General features: G+C 40.2%; 1 protein-coding gene across 26 annotated transcripts in view; it reads right to left on the bottom strand.

Moving 5' to 3' along the window:
* Positions 1-16,474, bottom strand: part of scrib (scribble planar cell polarity protein) — a 79,133-nt gene that overhangs the window by 42,076 nt on the left and 20,583 nt on the right. For all 26 annotated transcript variants that reach the window (XM_028004705.1, XM_028004709.1, XM_028004714.1 and 23 more), the window contains exons 2-14: positions 7,446-7,563; positions 6,247-6,325; positions 5,729-5,818; positions 5,055-5,111; positions 4,825-4,888; positions 3,723-3,797; positions 3,472-3,616; positions 2,577-2,695; positions 2,287-2,486; positions 1,317-1,483; positions 1,047-1,177; positions 319-444; positions 22-207 (exon numbers count right to left, since the gene is read on the bottom strand). In XM_028004705.1, the coding sequence (XP_027860506.1) occupies positions 22-207; positions 319-444; positions 1,047-1,177; positions 1,317-1,483; positions 2,287-2,486; positions 2,577-2,695; positions 3,472-3,616; positions 3,723-3,797; positions 4,825-4,888; positions 5,055-5,111; positions 5,729-5,818; positions 6,247-6,325; positions 7,446-7,563 (1,557 nt within the window). The remainder of the gene's footprint in view (positions 1-21; positions 208-318; positions 445-1,046; positions 1,178-1,316; positions 1,484-2,286; positions 2,487-2,576; positions 2,696-3,471; positions 3,617-3,722; positions 3,798-4,824; positions 4,889-5,054; positions 5,112-5,728; positions 5,819-6,246; positions 6,326-7,445; positions 7,564-16,474) is intronic.

Here is a 16,474-nt window from a genome sequence, read left to right as displayed (position 1 = left end):
TTTAATGAAAATGTTTTTTACCTCAATGTACTCCACCTCCATCTCGTCCAGGTCTTCCTCCTCCTGGGGGGACTGATTGTTCACCAGCTCCCCTCTCTGTGAGGGAGCCAAGAGGTTGTGTCTCTCCTCGTGGGACGTGGCCGACAGAGTGCTGTTGGACACCTGGGAGTCATGGCTCTGATTTGAAACGTCGCTCAGTCGTTTCACCTAAAAACAGTGAAATCGTTGATGAATTGTTGCTAAAAAAAATAGCTGAAATCTCAAAGTTTTATAGGATTTTTACTGCACAACATTTTTTACTTAAAGTATTTTTATTACCTGTGGGTCAAGTGACTCATCTTCTCCATCGGGTCTGGTTGTGTAAGGCTCATTCCTCCTGTCCTCTATCCCCTTCTTCATCACCTTCAGCTCACTGGGATGAGGGGTGGCTCTGCGCTGGAGGCCCTGAGGAAAAGAGAAGCAAATTCTGCTCTAGACAAACATTCCCATTTCCTCTGAACAAGTTAAGAACACACTTCCCATTTCCTCTGAACAACAGCCACATAAAGACTTGTATCACTAAAGTAACTGCATCTAATAATATTTTCAAATTTATGGATACTCTGAACAAACAGTGGAGAAGTTTTGGGGGGCTTTAAACATCACTGACTGGAATTTATCATTTTTATGCTAAGGAATTTATCACAATAAATGGTAAAAGATTATGCATACTTTGTCAAACAATTCTAGGACACGATTTTAAAATTACTTTGTCCAATAAACTGGAGATTTTATCCTTAGCTGTAGATTACTAAATACTGACAGTTAAATATTCAGCTAATCTTGTATGTGGAAAAATATTTTGAACGTTAATAATTATAGTTTCTAAAGAGAAATTGGGACATACTAAAATTAGCATAGGTAGTGTAGACTTTCGAAAGAACATCAGAGTTAAGACAAAAAATCTCTGATTGGTTCTTTTCCAACCAAAATTATCAGAGCTGATGATGGATACGTAGGAATAAGAATTATTTCAACTCAAAGATGATGGCGTAGCGTTTTTTCACCTTGCGCTCTGCTGCAGCTTCATCATCTTCCTCTTCCTCAGCTTTAGTCTCCTCCTGGAACTGAATGACGGACACTCTGTTCAGGTTGCTGTCCGTCCAGCTGTCGTCCACGCTGTTCTGCAGCAGGTTCTCTGTGGGATACCGAGCGCACTTACAAATCTGCCTTCAATTCAACTTAACGGTCAACAGTGAATAATCAAAGTTTATTAGTGGAACATAAAATGTTATTTGAGTCATTTTATCACAGAAATACAAGAATATAAGGCTCACCGAGGCTTGGCGATGGCTGCTGGGGGAGTAAATAGCAGGTCAACACTTTCTCTCCTGTCCGCTCGTCGTCTTCGGTCTGGAACTTGAGCATCGGTTGCGACTGATTCTCTGTGAGCCACATGGCCTTCAGGTTGAGGTTTGTCAAGGCGAAAGGCAAGTTTTGTAATCTGGACAATGGTAGAGATGGAATAAGATCAACCAGAACATTTTCCTCCAGAATGAGAACCAAGAAGACAAGAACCTAATCTAAAGTTGAGGAATGTGAAAGGAATTATATCATTTGATGCTGTGAATAAACATGAATAAACCCGAAATGTCAGAGCCAACTTTAGATCTGTGGATCAAGTGTAAACACCAAGTTTACAAAAAATGTAATTAGTAGAGGTCGAGCTGAAAACTGCAGAAAAAACCCAACAAAAAACTGTTTAATTATTGATTAGGCAGACTATTGGTTGTTTGGAAAGGTAAATGGATCACAGAGAGAAAGATTTATGGAGGTATAGATTTGTGAATGAATGGATGGATGGCATGATAAATTTAAATGAGAGCAATATTTTCCATTTGCATGCTCTTTAAAGGGAGGTTGCCCTTAGTTAAAATGGTCTCAAAAAGAACAATTTAATAATTTCTGGGGTTATTTGTCATCCAGCAAAATTGGTTATTGTGACAGGCCTATGGTGCCTCAGTAAAAGTCAGAAATTACAGAGAAAAAAACAGATATTGTCACACCAGAACTCAGAAATGTATAATCTACACAACTATTTGAAAAAAAATTTGATAAATAAAAATGAGAATATAAAAATGCAATTTTTTTCCCCCTCCAAACTAATCCAGTTCTTTCCACCCCCAAAATTCAGAATTTCTCTTAATAAATGACTCAGACTTTTCCAGATTTGACGACTCATCATGGCACTACTAGATTCTTTTTTCCATAAATCCAACAAAATATAAATGGTTCGGGTGCTGCTACCTATTTCCGACCACATCCAGCACATGCAGCTCGGTGGCGTCTGCCAGCTCAGCGGGCAGTTTGCTCAGGCGATTATCTCTCAGCGAGAGGACGTTGAGGCTGGCGCAGCCGCCGAGTTCTTTGGGCACGCTGCCGAGCCGGTTCCGGTCTACATTCAGGTTCGTCAGCTTCTTCAGCTTGCCCAGCGAGCGAGGAAGTGACTGTGAGGTGAAATGAAAGGAGATTTAAATCTGGTTAATTTGGATTCTGTGCATATACGGTCTAACTTTATCAGAGTAAAGTCGGGGTACCTGTAAATGATTCTCCGTCAGGACAAGCTCTGTGAGGTTTTCACATTCTCCTATAGAGTCGGTCAGTTGAGTTAGTCGGTTCTGGTCCACTTTCAGGATGGACAGCTGCTTTAAACAACCTGGGAAGAAAACACACAGTAAAACATTTAGAAATTTAAACACAGAAACAGAGACAAAACTTTATTCTTATTTGCAGGGATCCATCTTTTTAACTTTTAAACGTAAAGTTCAGGAAGGTTGGAAGCGTGGCTGAAACAGCATTTTAGACAATGGAACTGGTAAAGTCTGGAAATGCACATGTTTTCCCAAACTGGCCGAGACTTCAGAAAAGGTTTACTGGGGCAGTTGCCCAGGGTGCCAAGGACTTAGAATGCATGTTTTACATTGTACCTTATATGAAACTTATAGGCCTGTAAAAAGTGTGTTGTTTTAATATTGTTACATTTTTATTAATGTATAGAAAACTCAAATATTTGAAAACTCTGGGGCATTTTAAACCTATTAGCGTACTGTCATTTGGATGAGAAAAATGCATATTTGTATTATTATTTAATGGGGTAGGGCATCAAAACTGGCACCAGCCCAGAGCACCTTATTCTTCTAAGTCCGGCCCTGTTCCCACACATTATTTCTTTTTCAAAATTTATCTGGAAAACAGTTTAATGACATTCCAAATATAAGTGTACATGGCTTAGAAATAATTCAATTCAGAGACTTGGTGCAGATCTGGTCAAGTTTTTCACTGAAATCATTATTCCAGCAGAGGGCAGCATCATCTTTGTTTAACATGAGTCAAACCAACTCTCTATTTCAACCATCATTTTGCAGGGGAAAATAAACATTTTGGAAGCTTCAGAGGTTTCCTGCAGAAGCCAGTCCGGTGAAGTTTCTTCACCTATGCTGTCTGGGACGACCTCCAGCAGGTTCTGTGTGAGCAGCAAGTCGGTGAGAGCCAGCAGGCCGTTCAGCTCCGAAGGAAGCTCATCCAGATGGTTCTCAGAGACGTCCAGACACACCAACCGCCGAAGGTTTCCCAGTTCCTGCGCACAGAAAATAAATGAACAGGTACGACTGTGTAATCAGAGCACAGCACGGTCATTTTCTTCAAGGAGAACGTCATGAGTTTCATTTAAAAACTGTATTTACAGGTGGTAATGAAGACAACTGATTACGGTCCAACCACAGCTCCCTCAGGTTGGGGAGAGCGCCGAGTGTGTCCGGCTAAAACAAAACAGAATAAAGGACAAGAGAAACAAGGAAAACATGTTGAAAACAGAAAACAAGGTTGCTATTTTTGGTGCAAAGACAAGGAAATCAGGCTTTTGCTCAATACATTTTCATCTGAAGGTTGTTAAAAACAGAGATCCCAGAAAACCAAAACCTTGAGCTCAAGAATGCATCTGAGCATGACGTTAATAAGTCATGACTTCCTGTTCTCTAGATCTGCTATAAACCGGTGCCAAACATATAGTTGGTTCAATTCTTGTAGGATTGTACTTTTCTGTAATCTATTATCCATGATTTTTAGTAAATATGATAACGTGAGTATAAACAAAACCTTTACAGCCCCAGTCAGAAGACTGCATAAATTCAGAGAATATATATGATCCTCAGTCTTATTTAATTACATGAATGTATTTGAGGCTGTGTGTATAATCTAAACTATAGAGAATTCCCATTGTGAAAAGAAGCCTGTGCATCAAATTCTTATTTGTAAAAATTTTAGGCCTTAGTCCTCGACGCGGACGTCGCGGGTTCGACTCCCGGTCCCGACGACCTTTACCGCATGTCTTCCCCAGAAAAGGGGAAGACAAGGGGAAGACATGCAGTAGGCAGACTTCCTGTCTGCCTACTGTGGAAAAAATACGAGCCACTAGCGCCGCAAAAACTCTTCGGAGAAAAAAAAAAAGGAAAAAAAAAAAAGTTTGTCTTGTTATTAACTCACAACAAAAGAAAAAAACATAATGGATGGATAATTTAAAGCTCAAAATTACACACGTATTTCTCAGTGAAATGTTAGCCTATGATTGAACATGTGGACAGGATTTCATCATGAAGTCACTGTTTGCTCAGTGTCCGCCCTGTGTCATGTTTACCCTGTCCTGTCGAGACAGGTGGGAGTTCCTGCACTAAAAGCGCCTCTGTGGTAAACATGCATTTTAGGTCATAATTATTTAAAAAAGAATGAAGGTCACTCGGGAATTAAGTGAGAAAATTATCTAGAGAAGCAAAGGAGATGTTAACAAACCAAAACTTCCAGTTCATTGCTGCCAAGGTCCAGCTGTTCCAGTTTCACCAGGAAAGAGAGCGACCTGCGCAGAAGAGCAGAAGAAGTTATGTCATCTGAATATCTACCGAGAGGAACAAAGAGTCCTGCCCCACATACCGTTCATTACAGAATGCAACCGTCGGCTGCTGTGTGTCTTTTGTAAAAATATTCAACTTGGATGTTTTTGAATTCCTAAAAATGACACTTACGTAGGCAGAGACTTCAACCGGTTCTCCCTGAGCTCGAGTGTCACCAAGTTGGCCAGACTTTTAAACGGGAGAGAGAGGAGAGAAGGGAGGGGGAGGAAGAGGAAGAAATGTTGGTTAGTCAGATGGCAAATCTGATCGCCTGGGCTGCCTGGCACGGCAAGGGGCTCGTCCATCTGCACCGTCTCTCAGCGGGTGAATCGTCTGAGTGGCTTCAATTGAGCAGCTTCACATCTTTCTACCAAAGGCCTTGCAATAATAGTCACACTTCTTGATTTTTCTAACATTTTGTCACATCACAACCAACAAACTTTAATCTGACCGATGCAGAGTTGCAACTGTAACTGCAGTGAAAGGTGGTTCCAGAAAGTCTTTACTAAGATGAGAACACCACAAATGTGCAACAAAATTTAAAAAAACTGGCATCTTTTCCTAAAAATTCACAATTATGAGCCAATTTCGATAGGCTCTTAGCCATAGAAATTGTTCAACTGAATAGTTGGAAGTTATAAATAATTTTGTAAGGCGCTGTAAACAGCAGTTGAAAATAGCAAACCATTTATTTTAGATAATCCGTGACATTCAAAACACACACAAAAAAATTATTTACCCCAAAACATTTTATTGGACTATTTTTAGTATAAAAACAAATAGCAATATGTTTCTGTGATACATACTTTCCAATGTCGCTGGGTAACGTCTGTAATGTCACATCGTTGAGGGAAAGGTGAGCCAGCGCTCGCAGCTGAGTGAAGCCATCCGGCAATCTGTGGCAGAAAGACGGGAGGAGGAAACGGTAAGAGATTCTCAGAATGCTCTTGTACTCTGCATGAATTATCCAAGGGTTTCTGCTTAGACATTCAGAGGTTCAACAGTTCTTCTCTAGTGTGAAAAAAGTGAAACTTGGAAATTGCAACACAGAAGAGTTGCACAAAATGAATGAGAGGATTGAACTGGCTTCTTATGTGGATTATTGTGAAACCGATACAAATCCAAGCAGCGTTGCGATATCAACTATAATCTACTCAAACTTTGTTTCATGTAATCTTTTCGTGAAACAAACTAAGCCTTACATACTTTTTTTGGACATACAAGTCAAACACAAACAATCTAAAATACGAAGCCCATTGTGCAACTAGTATTAAACCTAATTTGATATCGACTTAAAGTAATGCAGGGAAGTTGCAGTGTTTACCTGGCGAGCGGGTTTCCACTGAAGTCTGCGATCTCCAAAGCCCGGCAGAACTTGATGCTCTCAGGGATCTCTGGGATTTCTGCAAATGGGTCAGACGAAGTAATAATTTATCACTTTAGTTTTAATTGTACCTTGATGCAGGGACGTGCACAGATCAACACTAGGTGGTGCTAGAGCACCTGCTCTTTTTCCTCTTGACAAAAAAATGTGTAGCCCTGATTTATTTTTTTTTTTTTTTGGTGGCTCAAGGAAGCTTTTCTGGATCTTAAAGCCTGCATTACTGCTGCCCCACATTTTTGTAAGTTTGCCTGACTGAAGCTGTGGCTGCGATAAATCTCACACTACAAAGACAGCGGTGGGGTCCATGTGTTTTGAGCACCTGCCCCTTAAAATATCTGTGCATGCTCCTGCCTGGATGCAATGAAAGCGTCACTATGATCATGTACATTCAAGTAATGTGCAAAAATATCTTCAGCATCGCTAATTACTTTAATTTAGATGGAAAAAGTTCCCTGCTAAATAACCATCTTCCATTCATAGTGAACTTCATCAATTAAAATAAACATATGCAAAAGACAAACAAGGGTTGTGCTAACCAGGCTTCTCATTTAAGGAGTTATTACACATTCTCTTCCTCGAAAGTCCTTCAAAACTTGAATTTCTGGCTTCTAAAAGTAGAAATGACTGTTTGTAGGCCAGGTGAGTGCCTGGATCTAGTTAAACAGTTGCGCTGTAATAAATCTTTAAGTGACTTCCCTGCCAAGTCTTGAAATGTGATCTTTCAGCTCTGGATGTTGCAGGTGCATCTTAATAAATCCCTACAGAGGGAAGCGGCCCCGCTCAGAGCTGAGCTGCAGTTGGAGCTGAGAGGCACGCAGGCAGACAGATGGGAAAGTCTCTTCCAGGCCAAGGCACTCTGCTCTCACAGCAGCGTGTGGTTTAATAGATGTCCTGCTTGCCACTCAGTATCAAAGGCAAGGACAGACAGGGCACAGTGTCTGTGTACATCACAAGAACAATCAGGCATGTTTGAAATGTTTCACCTGGCATGTAAAGGGAGGAGTAGGTGTTGACTTTTGGTTTCATTTCTGCATTCTACGCAGATTTAAAGGATTAGAAATTCATAAAGCAACTACGACAATCTTTTGATTCTACATTTGTTTTCACAGAGGTTGTAAGGCGAGTCAGTATTTATGTACCGTTTCTGGAGATGTCCAGTTCCACCAGCTGCATGAAGTTGGCCACCTCAGGAGGGAGTCTCTGGATCACATTGTCACTCAAGCCGAGCTTTCGTAAGTTTAATAGTCTGAAGAAAGGCTGTGGAAACACATGATACATTGTTTAGTAAAAACAACTTCCTTAGGCTCTGCGTTTCACTTTCTCTTCTTCTGTTTTTAGTTTTTCACCTGATTCTGCCAGGATGCTTTGATCAAGCACAGCCAGGGAGAAATTTGATTCAGAAATGTCTATTAAACATTCCACAAAATCAAAATGTCCCAAAAAACAAAGTTGTGTTCATTCCCAGAATCGTGAAGATGAAAAATATCTATTTTCTACACACTATTTTTGACAAAATTCTTACTGTTATAAGATTTTATTCCCAGATTCCTCATTAATTATTGTTTAAATACAATAGAAATCTATCAATTGTAGATAGACGGGCAGACAGATGAACAGACGGAAAGGTGGATGAACAAATGAAAAGATGGAAAGGTAAATGGACGAGTGAAGAAATGGAAAGGTGGACGGAGGAATGAACAGGCAGACAGCTGAATGGAGGGATGACCAAATGGAAAGGTGGACAGAGGGATGAACAAATGGAGAGCTGAATGAACAGATGGACAAATGGAAAGGTGGCTGGAGGGATGGAAAGGTAGACAGCTGGAAAAGTGGATGGACAAATAAACGCACAGATAAACAGGCAAATGAATGTATTAATCTATCAACGAATTAATGGAATGATAGATGAGCGGAAGGGTGGACGGATGAAAAACAGACCGGTGGTCGGACATATGGACAGATGGATAAACTGTTTTGATGAATGAATGACAGACAGGTTTTTGAGAATGATTAGGGAACGGATATCTTTCCACACAGCATGTTTTCCATACTTTTCCAGATCAATGCAAAGCAAGCAATACAGTAAACCAATCTGTGCAAATTATTCACTCCAATAAATTGTGTTTTTCTAAACATTTTTAGCTTTTCACCAGTCTTATAAATCCAGTGACCGACTCTTGAAGTGGTTCTGAAAACATTCCATTCACATATTTGGGAATAAAAAAATATATCAGAAAATATCCTTTTCACCATAGTGATGGCTGCCAAACAAAGTGGCTTTCGGTAGGAGTGCGCTGTGGCTGCAGTTCTGCCAAGTGCTTTCACAAGAGCACGTTTGTTGGAGCGGCCAGAGCTCAGCTACATTCCTCCGCCAGCAGAAGTGTGTGTCTGTGCTGCTCAGATGGACAGACAAGATGGGAGAAACATGCTGAAACTACGCTTTTATTTACCACCCGTTCTGCTGCCCACAGAGGCAGTACTGTCTGCGCTATCACAACCCGGACTTCACAGATAATGAAGGAAAACTCCTGGGAACATTTCTGGAATGGGGAACCTGAATCAAACTCATTCAGGAATGCTTTCTGTCTGCAAGCTTGGAGCCTAAACCTTAATTTAAATTAAACCTCAGGCCATCATCTGAATTTTTCAACTGGAAAACAACCCCTGTGTGTGTGTGTCAGTTACCACAGATTAATTTACTAAATTGAAAAAAATCCAGATAATGTCAAACTCTCCCTCCTCCGCCCGGATTAGGTTTAAAAACAGCGAGCCGCTACACTTGTGTAACCCAACTGTTGCGTAAACATGCAGTAAATCAGATAATACCACCTATTCTCCGACTACATGCTAAAAGTTCTAACTGGAAAGAAAGGATCAAATAAAGATGTACACACAAAGTGCAACATGGTGGAGAGAGCTCCAGAGAAAAGAGATCAGAGCAGTTCACGTCCACTCTGTGTTTTGATGATTGACATTTCCTGTTCTTCACAGGTCGTGTGTGTTTTATTTGGATCCCGTTGAATAGATTCAGGGTAGGTCAGAACTTCAACATTCACACTTTACCAACGGTTTCTGTCCTTTCTGACTCTGTCAACAACAACAAACATATAAATTAGTCCTACATCAGAGCTTTTGCTATTTTCCTGAGTGTATGACTCTGTCTTTTCAAACACCCATAATTAAGATAGTCGGTTGTTCACACGGAACCGGGTTCTGGTTTTGTTAGATTTTTCTGGGGAGTTTTTTCTCCCCACTGTCGCTACATGCATGCTCGGAATGAGGGATTGCTGTAAAGTCAGCACTACAATAAAGCAATTGTTCGGTTAATACATGCTCATCGAGGAGGAGTAAATGCTACAAGTCAAAGACTTGAGATTCCTTAGACAAAAAACTTAAGAAATTTAAACTGAACTTAAATGCAATAGTTAACAATTAGGATAAATTGGAATGTATGGCTGGTATTTTTGGATTAATAATTAATAACTAGATAGCAAAAGATGTTTAAGATTTGTTTTTTTTTAACATAAATTTGAACCAGGTGAAGCTACAACTACGCCACTTGAGTTCTGGATACTAGGATTTATTTTCAGACAGACTTTTTAAAAAAATCTTATATGCAAAATGTATTTTTTGTACAGTTTTGGTTTAATTGCTCCTGTGAATATATTATTTCATCAATTTGCCTTTTTTAGTCTATGTAATCCAGTTAATCTATTACTAAATTAGCCAACAATTATTTCAATAATCAATTCATCATGATTAACCCAATTAATCAAAGTCTTGTGTCAAGATCAAAAACCAGGAGCTTAGAGCAAAGCGGCCTACAGAAGGTGACAAAACATTCTCTGGGGTTTGGTTTTGAAGGAATTATAATAAAATAAAACCATATCTGTACTGGTGCTGGTTAGGCCTGCAGCTTCCAAAGCGAAACAGGTTCCCAGTTCCACCACCTCTTCTAAAAGCTTTTCCATCGGCGCGTTCCTCTCTGCTTGATGTCATCAAGCGTTTATAAACTGATAGAGCTTAAAACTACTCCGTAATGCAATCATGCCTGAGAACAAGTAATTGTAGACACTCACAAAGGCATCCATTCACTCCTTAGTGCCATCTTAAATAATGGGTTGAGTGGAGGACACGGAGTAAAGCACGATTGACCCTAGAACATCTCGCTCCTCAAATCAGTCTGTAGACGACTAGTAGTGCTGCGTGGGTCAGTGGGAACATTGGGATGTAGCGTACCAACACATTTGTGAATGCTGTGTTCAGTCTGCCTTCGCTGAATCATAGGGTAACCGTTTGCAGAGTCTGGCAGGTCAAGACTTTATTTACAACTTTTCAGCAAGAACACTCTAATGAGGCACCTAAAACATTGTCTGTAGGAGTGAGGAAGAGGATGAGGTTTTCCTCTAAAAGGGAAGGTGGGTAAATAACGCGTGTCAGCAGAGAGCACTGTGATGTCTCAGTACTGCACTTTAAAAAAATGATTCCTCTGTTTGGCATCTGCCTGAAGAATGTGGGCTATGACAGAAAGCACGTGTGGGATGTTTTGGGACATACTGGTCAGTGAAAGATGAGCCAGTGTGTTCTTATCTGTGGTCAGACTGGTTTATAATAAAGAGGACAATATATGTAATACAGTAGAACAAGAAGTTATATCTATTTCTGGACATGCTCTCTTTTAAACCTCATTGAATAACAAGGAGAACATAAAATTGTTTTCCAGATGGAGAGAGAGAGATGCTCTATATGCTGACAGCTGCAGCGTCAAGCTGCTCCTGATGATGCTGAATGAGTTCTGCTGCATTAGATGGGTTCTGCTTTGAGAAAGTCCCTCATTATTACATGATAAAGTGCAGCCTGGTCAACCTGAGGAAGAGAGCAGCGAATCAGTTGGGATCCAAGCTTCACTGCAGCCAAAAGATGCTTTGTGTTATCAGCTGCTCCGCTTGGATTACTCTCAGATGTTAATCGGGGTGTGTACGCATGTGTGCGCTTTACAGTCATCACAGAGAAGGATCCTGTTGTGTAGGTGTTTTAGACAGAACATATTGCTGTTTATCAGTGTTGCTTTGGTTTGTGTTTCTCCGTAACTCAGGTTACAGTAGTAGGAATGTGTGTGCCTCAGGGATACAGCGCGAGGTTTAATGCGCATACTTACGCATTTATGAGCGATGGTGTTTGTGTAGGAGTGTTTACGAGAACTTTTATGTGCATTAGGAGAGTCTGTAAATTCATCAGGTGGTATGTGAGTGTTAGCGATAGCTTCAGAGAAGCCAATTAAAGCGTGACTAGATGCAGGCACATTTTGCAGTAACATTCCTCCCCAATGTCCGTCTGATCACTCTTAGCACTACACACACAGCAGGAATATATTTTAAAATGATCTTAAGATTTTAATAATTGGTCATCCTCAAGATTGTCAGAAGGGGGAAATCTGGACTAAAAAGAGGGGGGAAAAAAAGGAAGGCATAATTATCTCGCTGTGTGAACTAGACATTAGCACTACTGCAGAAGCTAATGTCGACCTAAAAAAAAATAGAGGGAGTATCGCCATCTCACAAATATCGTGCAACCCTATTGGCTATGTCAACAATTTTTCATTAAGTAGGTAACTCAACTTAGTAAATTTGCTAGTTCTGAGTCTTCACAAAGCAAAGTGTGTGTTTTTGCTGATGCTTGTGAGTAACCTGAATCCCCTGAGTGACTCGGTGCAGTGAGATTAAGCCAGATATTCACAGGGGCTGCAGTGTTTCAGTCAAGTGATTCCACTTAGCTTCTAATTTCCCTCCAATTATGCCATCTGACTAGAGATGGAATAGGTCCTGCTTACAGCAGCCCAACCACACACAGTGGGTGTATATAACGAGATAAAAGCTTTACATCAAGCAAAGCCAGGTAACAAAACTACAAACAATCATTGTTTTGCAGAAAAAGTATATTTGACAAAAAAACCCTTTTAGTATGCTAATACACAAATTCCAATCTAAGCAATCCTCCAAATCCGGCCTCTTCAGGCTCGTCCTTCATTCCTCAACTCTTTCAATCGTTCCTTCACAATGCATGGAAACGGCACACTGCAGCATGCCCACCACCTCTGGGTTGAGGGGCTTAAAGGGGGCAGGGGAGAGAGGAGCTCACGCTTTTGTATTGCTGGGGACTCTCAGTGTCTGGGAGGAATTGGTTGTCTAAGAAAGTAGGGCTCATTAGAGCAGATTGTTCTCTACAGATATCAAGAAACCTCATTGTGGTTGAAGCTCCATGTATGAGTGAGCGCAGCAGTTGGTATCCATGCTTTTAAAAAGCTCCATCTGTTTTATAAAGTTATGTAAAGTCAAATTTTAAGATGGGTAATCAATACCGTCATAAAATTTAATTTAATGCTTCTTGGCCAAATCAAAATCTCCAAAGAAGTTTCTACAACTTCTATACATACATTCCACCCTTACTGGTCCCCTTTCTATGGCTCCACCTCTCTGAGTTCCCTCCAATTTTCTTGTAAGCAGGACAAAGGCTAAGCAGCCAGTCCCATTCAGGGCTGTCAGTCAGTCCAGCTCCTCCTGCAGCGGACCAGTCCATTGTCCAAAAGGGCACCACAGAGAGGACACAGAGGGGTTCGAAATGGAAGCACGATGAGTTGAAAGAGGCAAGTGGTGCGCGTTAACAAAAGGCAAGAATGACTATGAAGAGCCGAGATGTGTGGGTGTGGAGCGAAGAGGAGAGAGCTGTAAGAAAAGGGAGTGACTGGATTATTAATGAAAACTGGAGGAGAAACAGAGAATTTCCACTGGACTCTGCACCACTAATGAGGACAGACACTCAAAAAAAAAAAAAAGAAGAGAGAAAAAAAACTTACCCAAACAACCAATAATCTCCTTGAGAAATACGACACGCAGTTATGAGCGAAACGCTGCCACGAGCTTCACCAGAAAACCCACTCATATCAGGCAACAATACAAACCCAGCCACCTACTCACAACAGTAAACCTACATCACACTTCCTCCGCTCTCGCCGTCCCCCACAGTTATTCCTTTTTGTTTCTCTCTGCTCAGGTGAACTCACTCGCGTGAGAAGAAACCAAACAAAAACACGTCTGTGCTACTTTGCCCAGATGTGCACTTGACTAAATTGAAAGTGTATCATGCAATTTCTTTAAAATGATACAACCGATTTAAGATTCATTAAGAATATTTACTCTAGAGCCACAAGTGACTTTTTGGACCTTCCACTACTGTTTAAAATATAAATTTAATAACATTTCATGCTTTGAGTTGTTTTTATTCATGTAATAAATTGATACTTCATGACAGAATCACACTAAAAATACCAATGGTATTGTTTTATGTCTATTTTTTTGTCATCAAGTTGGAAACTATGTATTTTTTATTTTCCATCTATTTCAAAATCCCACAGAAGGAAACATTCTTTTCTGCAAAAATTTCTTGATTTTATAGAAAATGTAGAAAAAGAAATAAAAGGAGTTTAAAAATGACAAATTTCCTGAAGTAAACATTTATCAAAAACTTTAAGTTGTCTTTTTTTAAAAGGTTTTCTCACATTTGGAGCTCTAAACTAGTCTTACTTAGCTGTACTGAAGGTACATATGGCTCTTGGTATCGTAAATTTTGCAGACCCCTGGTTTAACCCTTCGGAACAGACCATGCATGTATAGTCATGTCTCTGCGTCTCCAATTAATACCATCTTAAAAACCGATTAGATAGCCTATATGTATTCGTGTTTGCATTCCGCTTAGAAGGCACTTTGAGCCTTTTCTGCCTCATCCACGTTCAGTTCCCAAGTCTGGGAAAGGCCACACAGGGAGACAGGTGTGGTGACTGACAGAATAACCCCCATCTACACCGCTTCCACCTGTCCAGGTTAACTTTGATCTGCAAGTGCAAACAGCTAAGCAGAAAAAAGTCAAGTGTGCCGCCAGATATTAGCAGCTTAAGGTTTGCCCAAGAAAAAAAAGTAAGAAAAAAAAAAGTTACGAGAGATCACAGCTTAGGCTAGTTAGTAACAACAATAACAACTGGGTAGTGTTTTATTTTCCTCTGTAAAAGAAGGGTTTTTTTTGTTTTTGCATGTTTAGTTTAAACTTCCTGGATCATTGAATTAATGTTGTTTCACTCCACTGTTGAATATTTTACCTCAAATTTTAGCTGCTCTTTATTGACTCTCTGTAAATACTAATTTGAAGTTCTTGGCTATATAAATCCTTTAATGTTCAAAGTCCATCATAAAGTGAGATTTGGTTGTTCCATATGTTCCTAACGGAGCACTTTGCTCTTAGGCTGCAGGTTTCATGGTGCTTCCTAGAATTTGTGAAAGTACGTAGATACATTAGTTATCAGGCTAGTTCTCTACTTTTAAGACTAGGCTTAAAACTTTACTTTTTGATAAAGATGTGTTACATTTTCTTAAGTTTTTTCTGGAGGACCCACTAAAAACTAATTTTGCTTTGCTACTTTTTCATACTGCTCTATCTGAAAGCAAAATCTTCTCTATATGAATGCAATATCTTCTCTCATCGCTTCCATTAGCTTTATCTTCTCAGTTTTTTTCTCCATAGATGCTGCATCTGGCCAATTGTTTGTGTTTACCTTTGTCTTTCTTTTCAAAAAAGCCACCCAAGTCACTGCTGCCAAACACTATATGTAGTGTTCGCTTCCTTGTTCCGCTTGGCATTCACTATTCATTCTGTGTATCTGCTCTGCCTGCTAAAACCTTACAACGGTCAGCCACAGCAGAATGGCCAGTCACACCAGGCTAATCAGGTTGTTCTGGAGGTAACTTCCTGTTAAAAGGGAGTTGTTAAGTTTCCACTATTGCTACATGCTTGCTAAGGAAGAGGGCTTGCAGCAAAGTAACAGACTTCTTGTGCATCAACAACTGTTGTGCTTCATTTGTTCTGAGAAAATCTGAATTTCCAAGTCCCACATAACAAACTGTGGAAGTTTCAAGAGAAAACAGCTTTTGTTCTCACAATAAACCCTGAGGCACACAGAAACCTGTGCAATCTCTATTATGAGCCTATTCCTCTACTGTTTCAATAGAATAGAAAACTTTGTGTGGCTAATAGCAGGCAACTTCATTTGTGAGAATTTGCACATTTGTTACGTTTTAAAACTTAAAAATGTGTTCCCCCCCTTGCCTGTGGTGGCGTTGCACCACATCATGAAAACCTCTGAAGGAGACACTTAGAGCAAGTTCCTTTTTAACAAAATGTAAACAAAAATGGAGTAGTGTCATATTTTAGCGCTTCTAGGATTTCTCTTGTCTTTCATAAAAGCCCATGAGACCAAAAGATCTGCATGTTTGTTTTGGTTGTATTTATGCAGAATATCTTGTGCTATAGTTTGCTTCCTGCTTTTGGAGTGGTCCCTGGTCCACTTGGCATTCACATAGCATTTAAACCGCATTAGATTTCACTTCAACCGACTAAGACGTAGGTTTTTAGGAGGATTAGAGTTCACGTTTTTGGTCCGCACCAGAGCTCAATTCACACCTCCCCAAACGAACTGGACTTTCTAGGCAAACAAATCAGAGTTTGATTAAAGCGGACTAAAAAGGGGTAATATGAATACACCCTTATTTTTTAATCAGTAGTGGACAGCGATCATCAGAACCTCGATCCCCCAAATAAGTTCCCTAATAATTATGGACCGAATAATGGAAATGTTAAACGTTAAAACCCAAGACTCACATTAACAGCTGCAAGAAGTCCTGTAGTTTATCTTATTAAATCAGCTCTGCGTACAGCATATATTAGCTGTGCTGCCTGATTTTCCTTCATGTGGTGAGTCAGGTCAGAGTCACTTAAAAGGGGTCTGGGTCAGCACTGTGCATGTATACAGTTTATATATGTCTGTACACAAACATACTTGTGTATTTATGCTTGCTGTGTAGCCTGTGTAAACAGGAGGACATGTGGAAAGAAAACGGAAAAACACTGGGGTAAAGAGAAAAGCCCTTTACTGAAATCACAACATCTCCAACTACAAGTACCTGCTGAGGCTACAGTACCTCTGATAGTGTTTCCTTGAAGCTGGACTTAGCGCTAAAGCGTTTCATGAGTTGACATGAGCTCTTCTGTTTCTGTGGATTTACCTGCATTCATCCAGGCAGGAATGTTCTGCTTTTAGATCCCTATTGGACAGCTGGATGCG

Source organism: Xiphophorus couchianus, chromosome 21 (assembly GCF_001444195.1).
Source record: "Xiphophorus couchianus chromosome 21, X_couchianus-1.0, whole genome shotgun sequence".
NCBI classification, from domain to species: Eukaryota; Metazoa; Chordata; class Actinopteri; order Cyprinodontiformes; family Poeciliidae; genus Xiphophorus; species Xiphophorus couchianus.
Note: the sequence above shows the minus strand (reverse complement) of the source record. Positions and strands in the feature narration are given on the sequence as shown.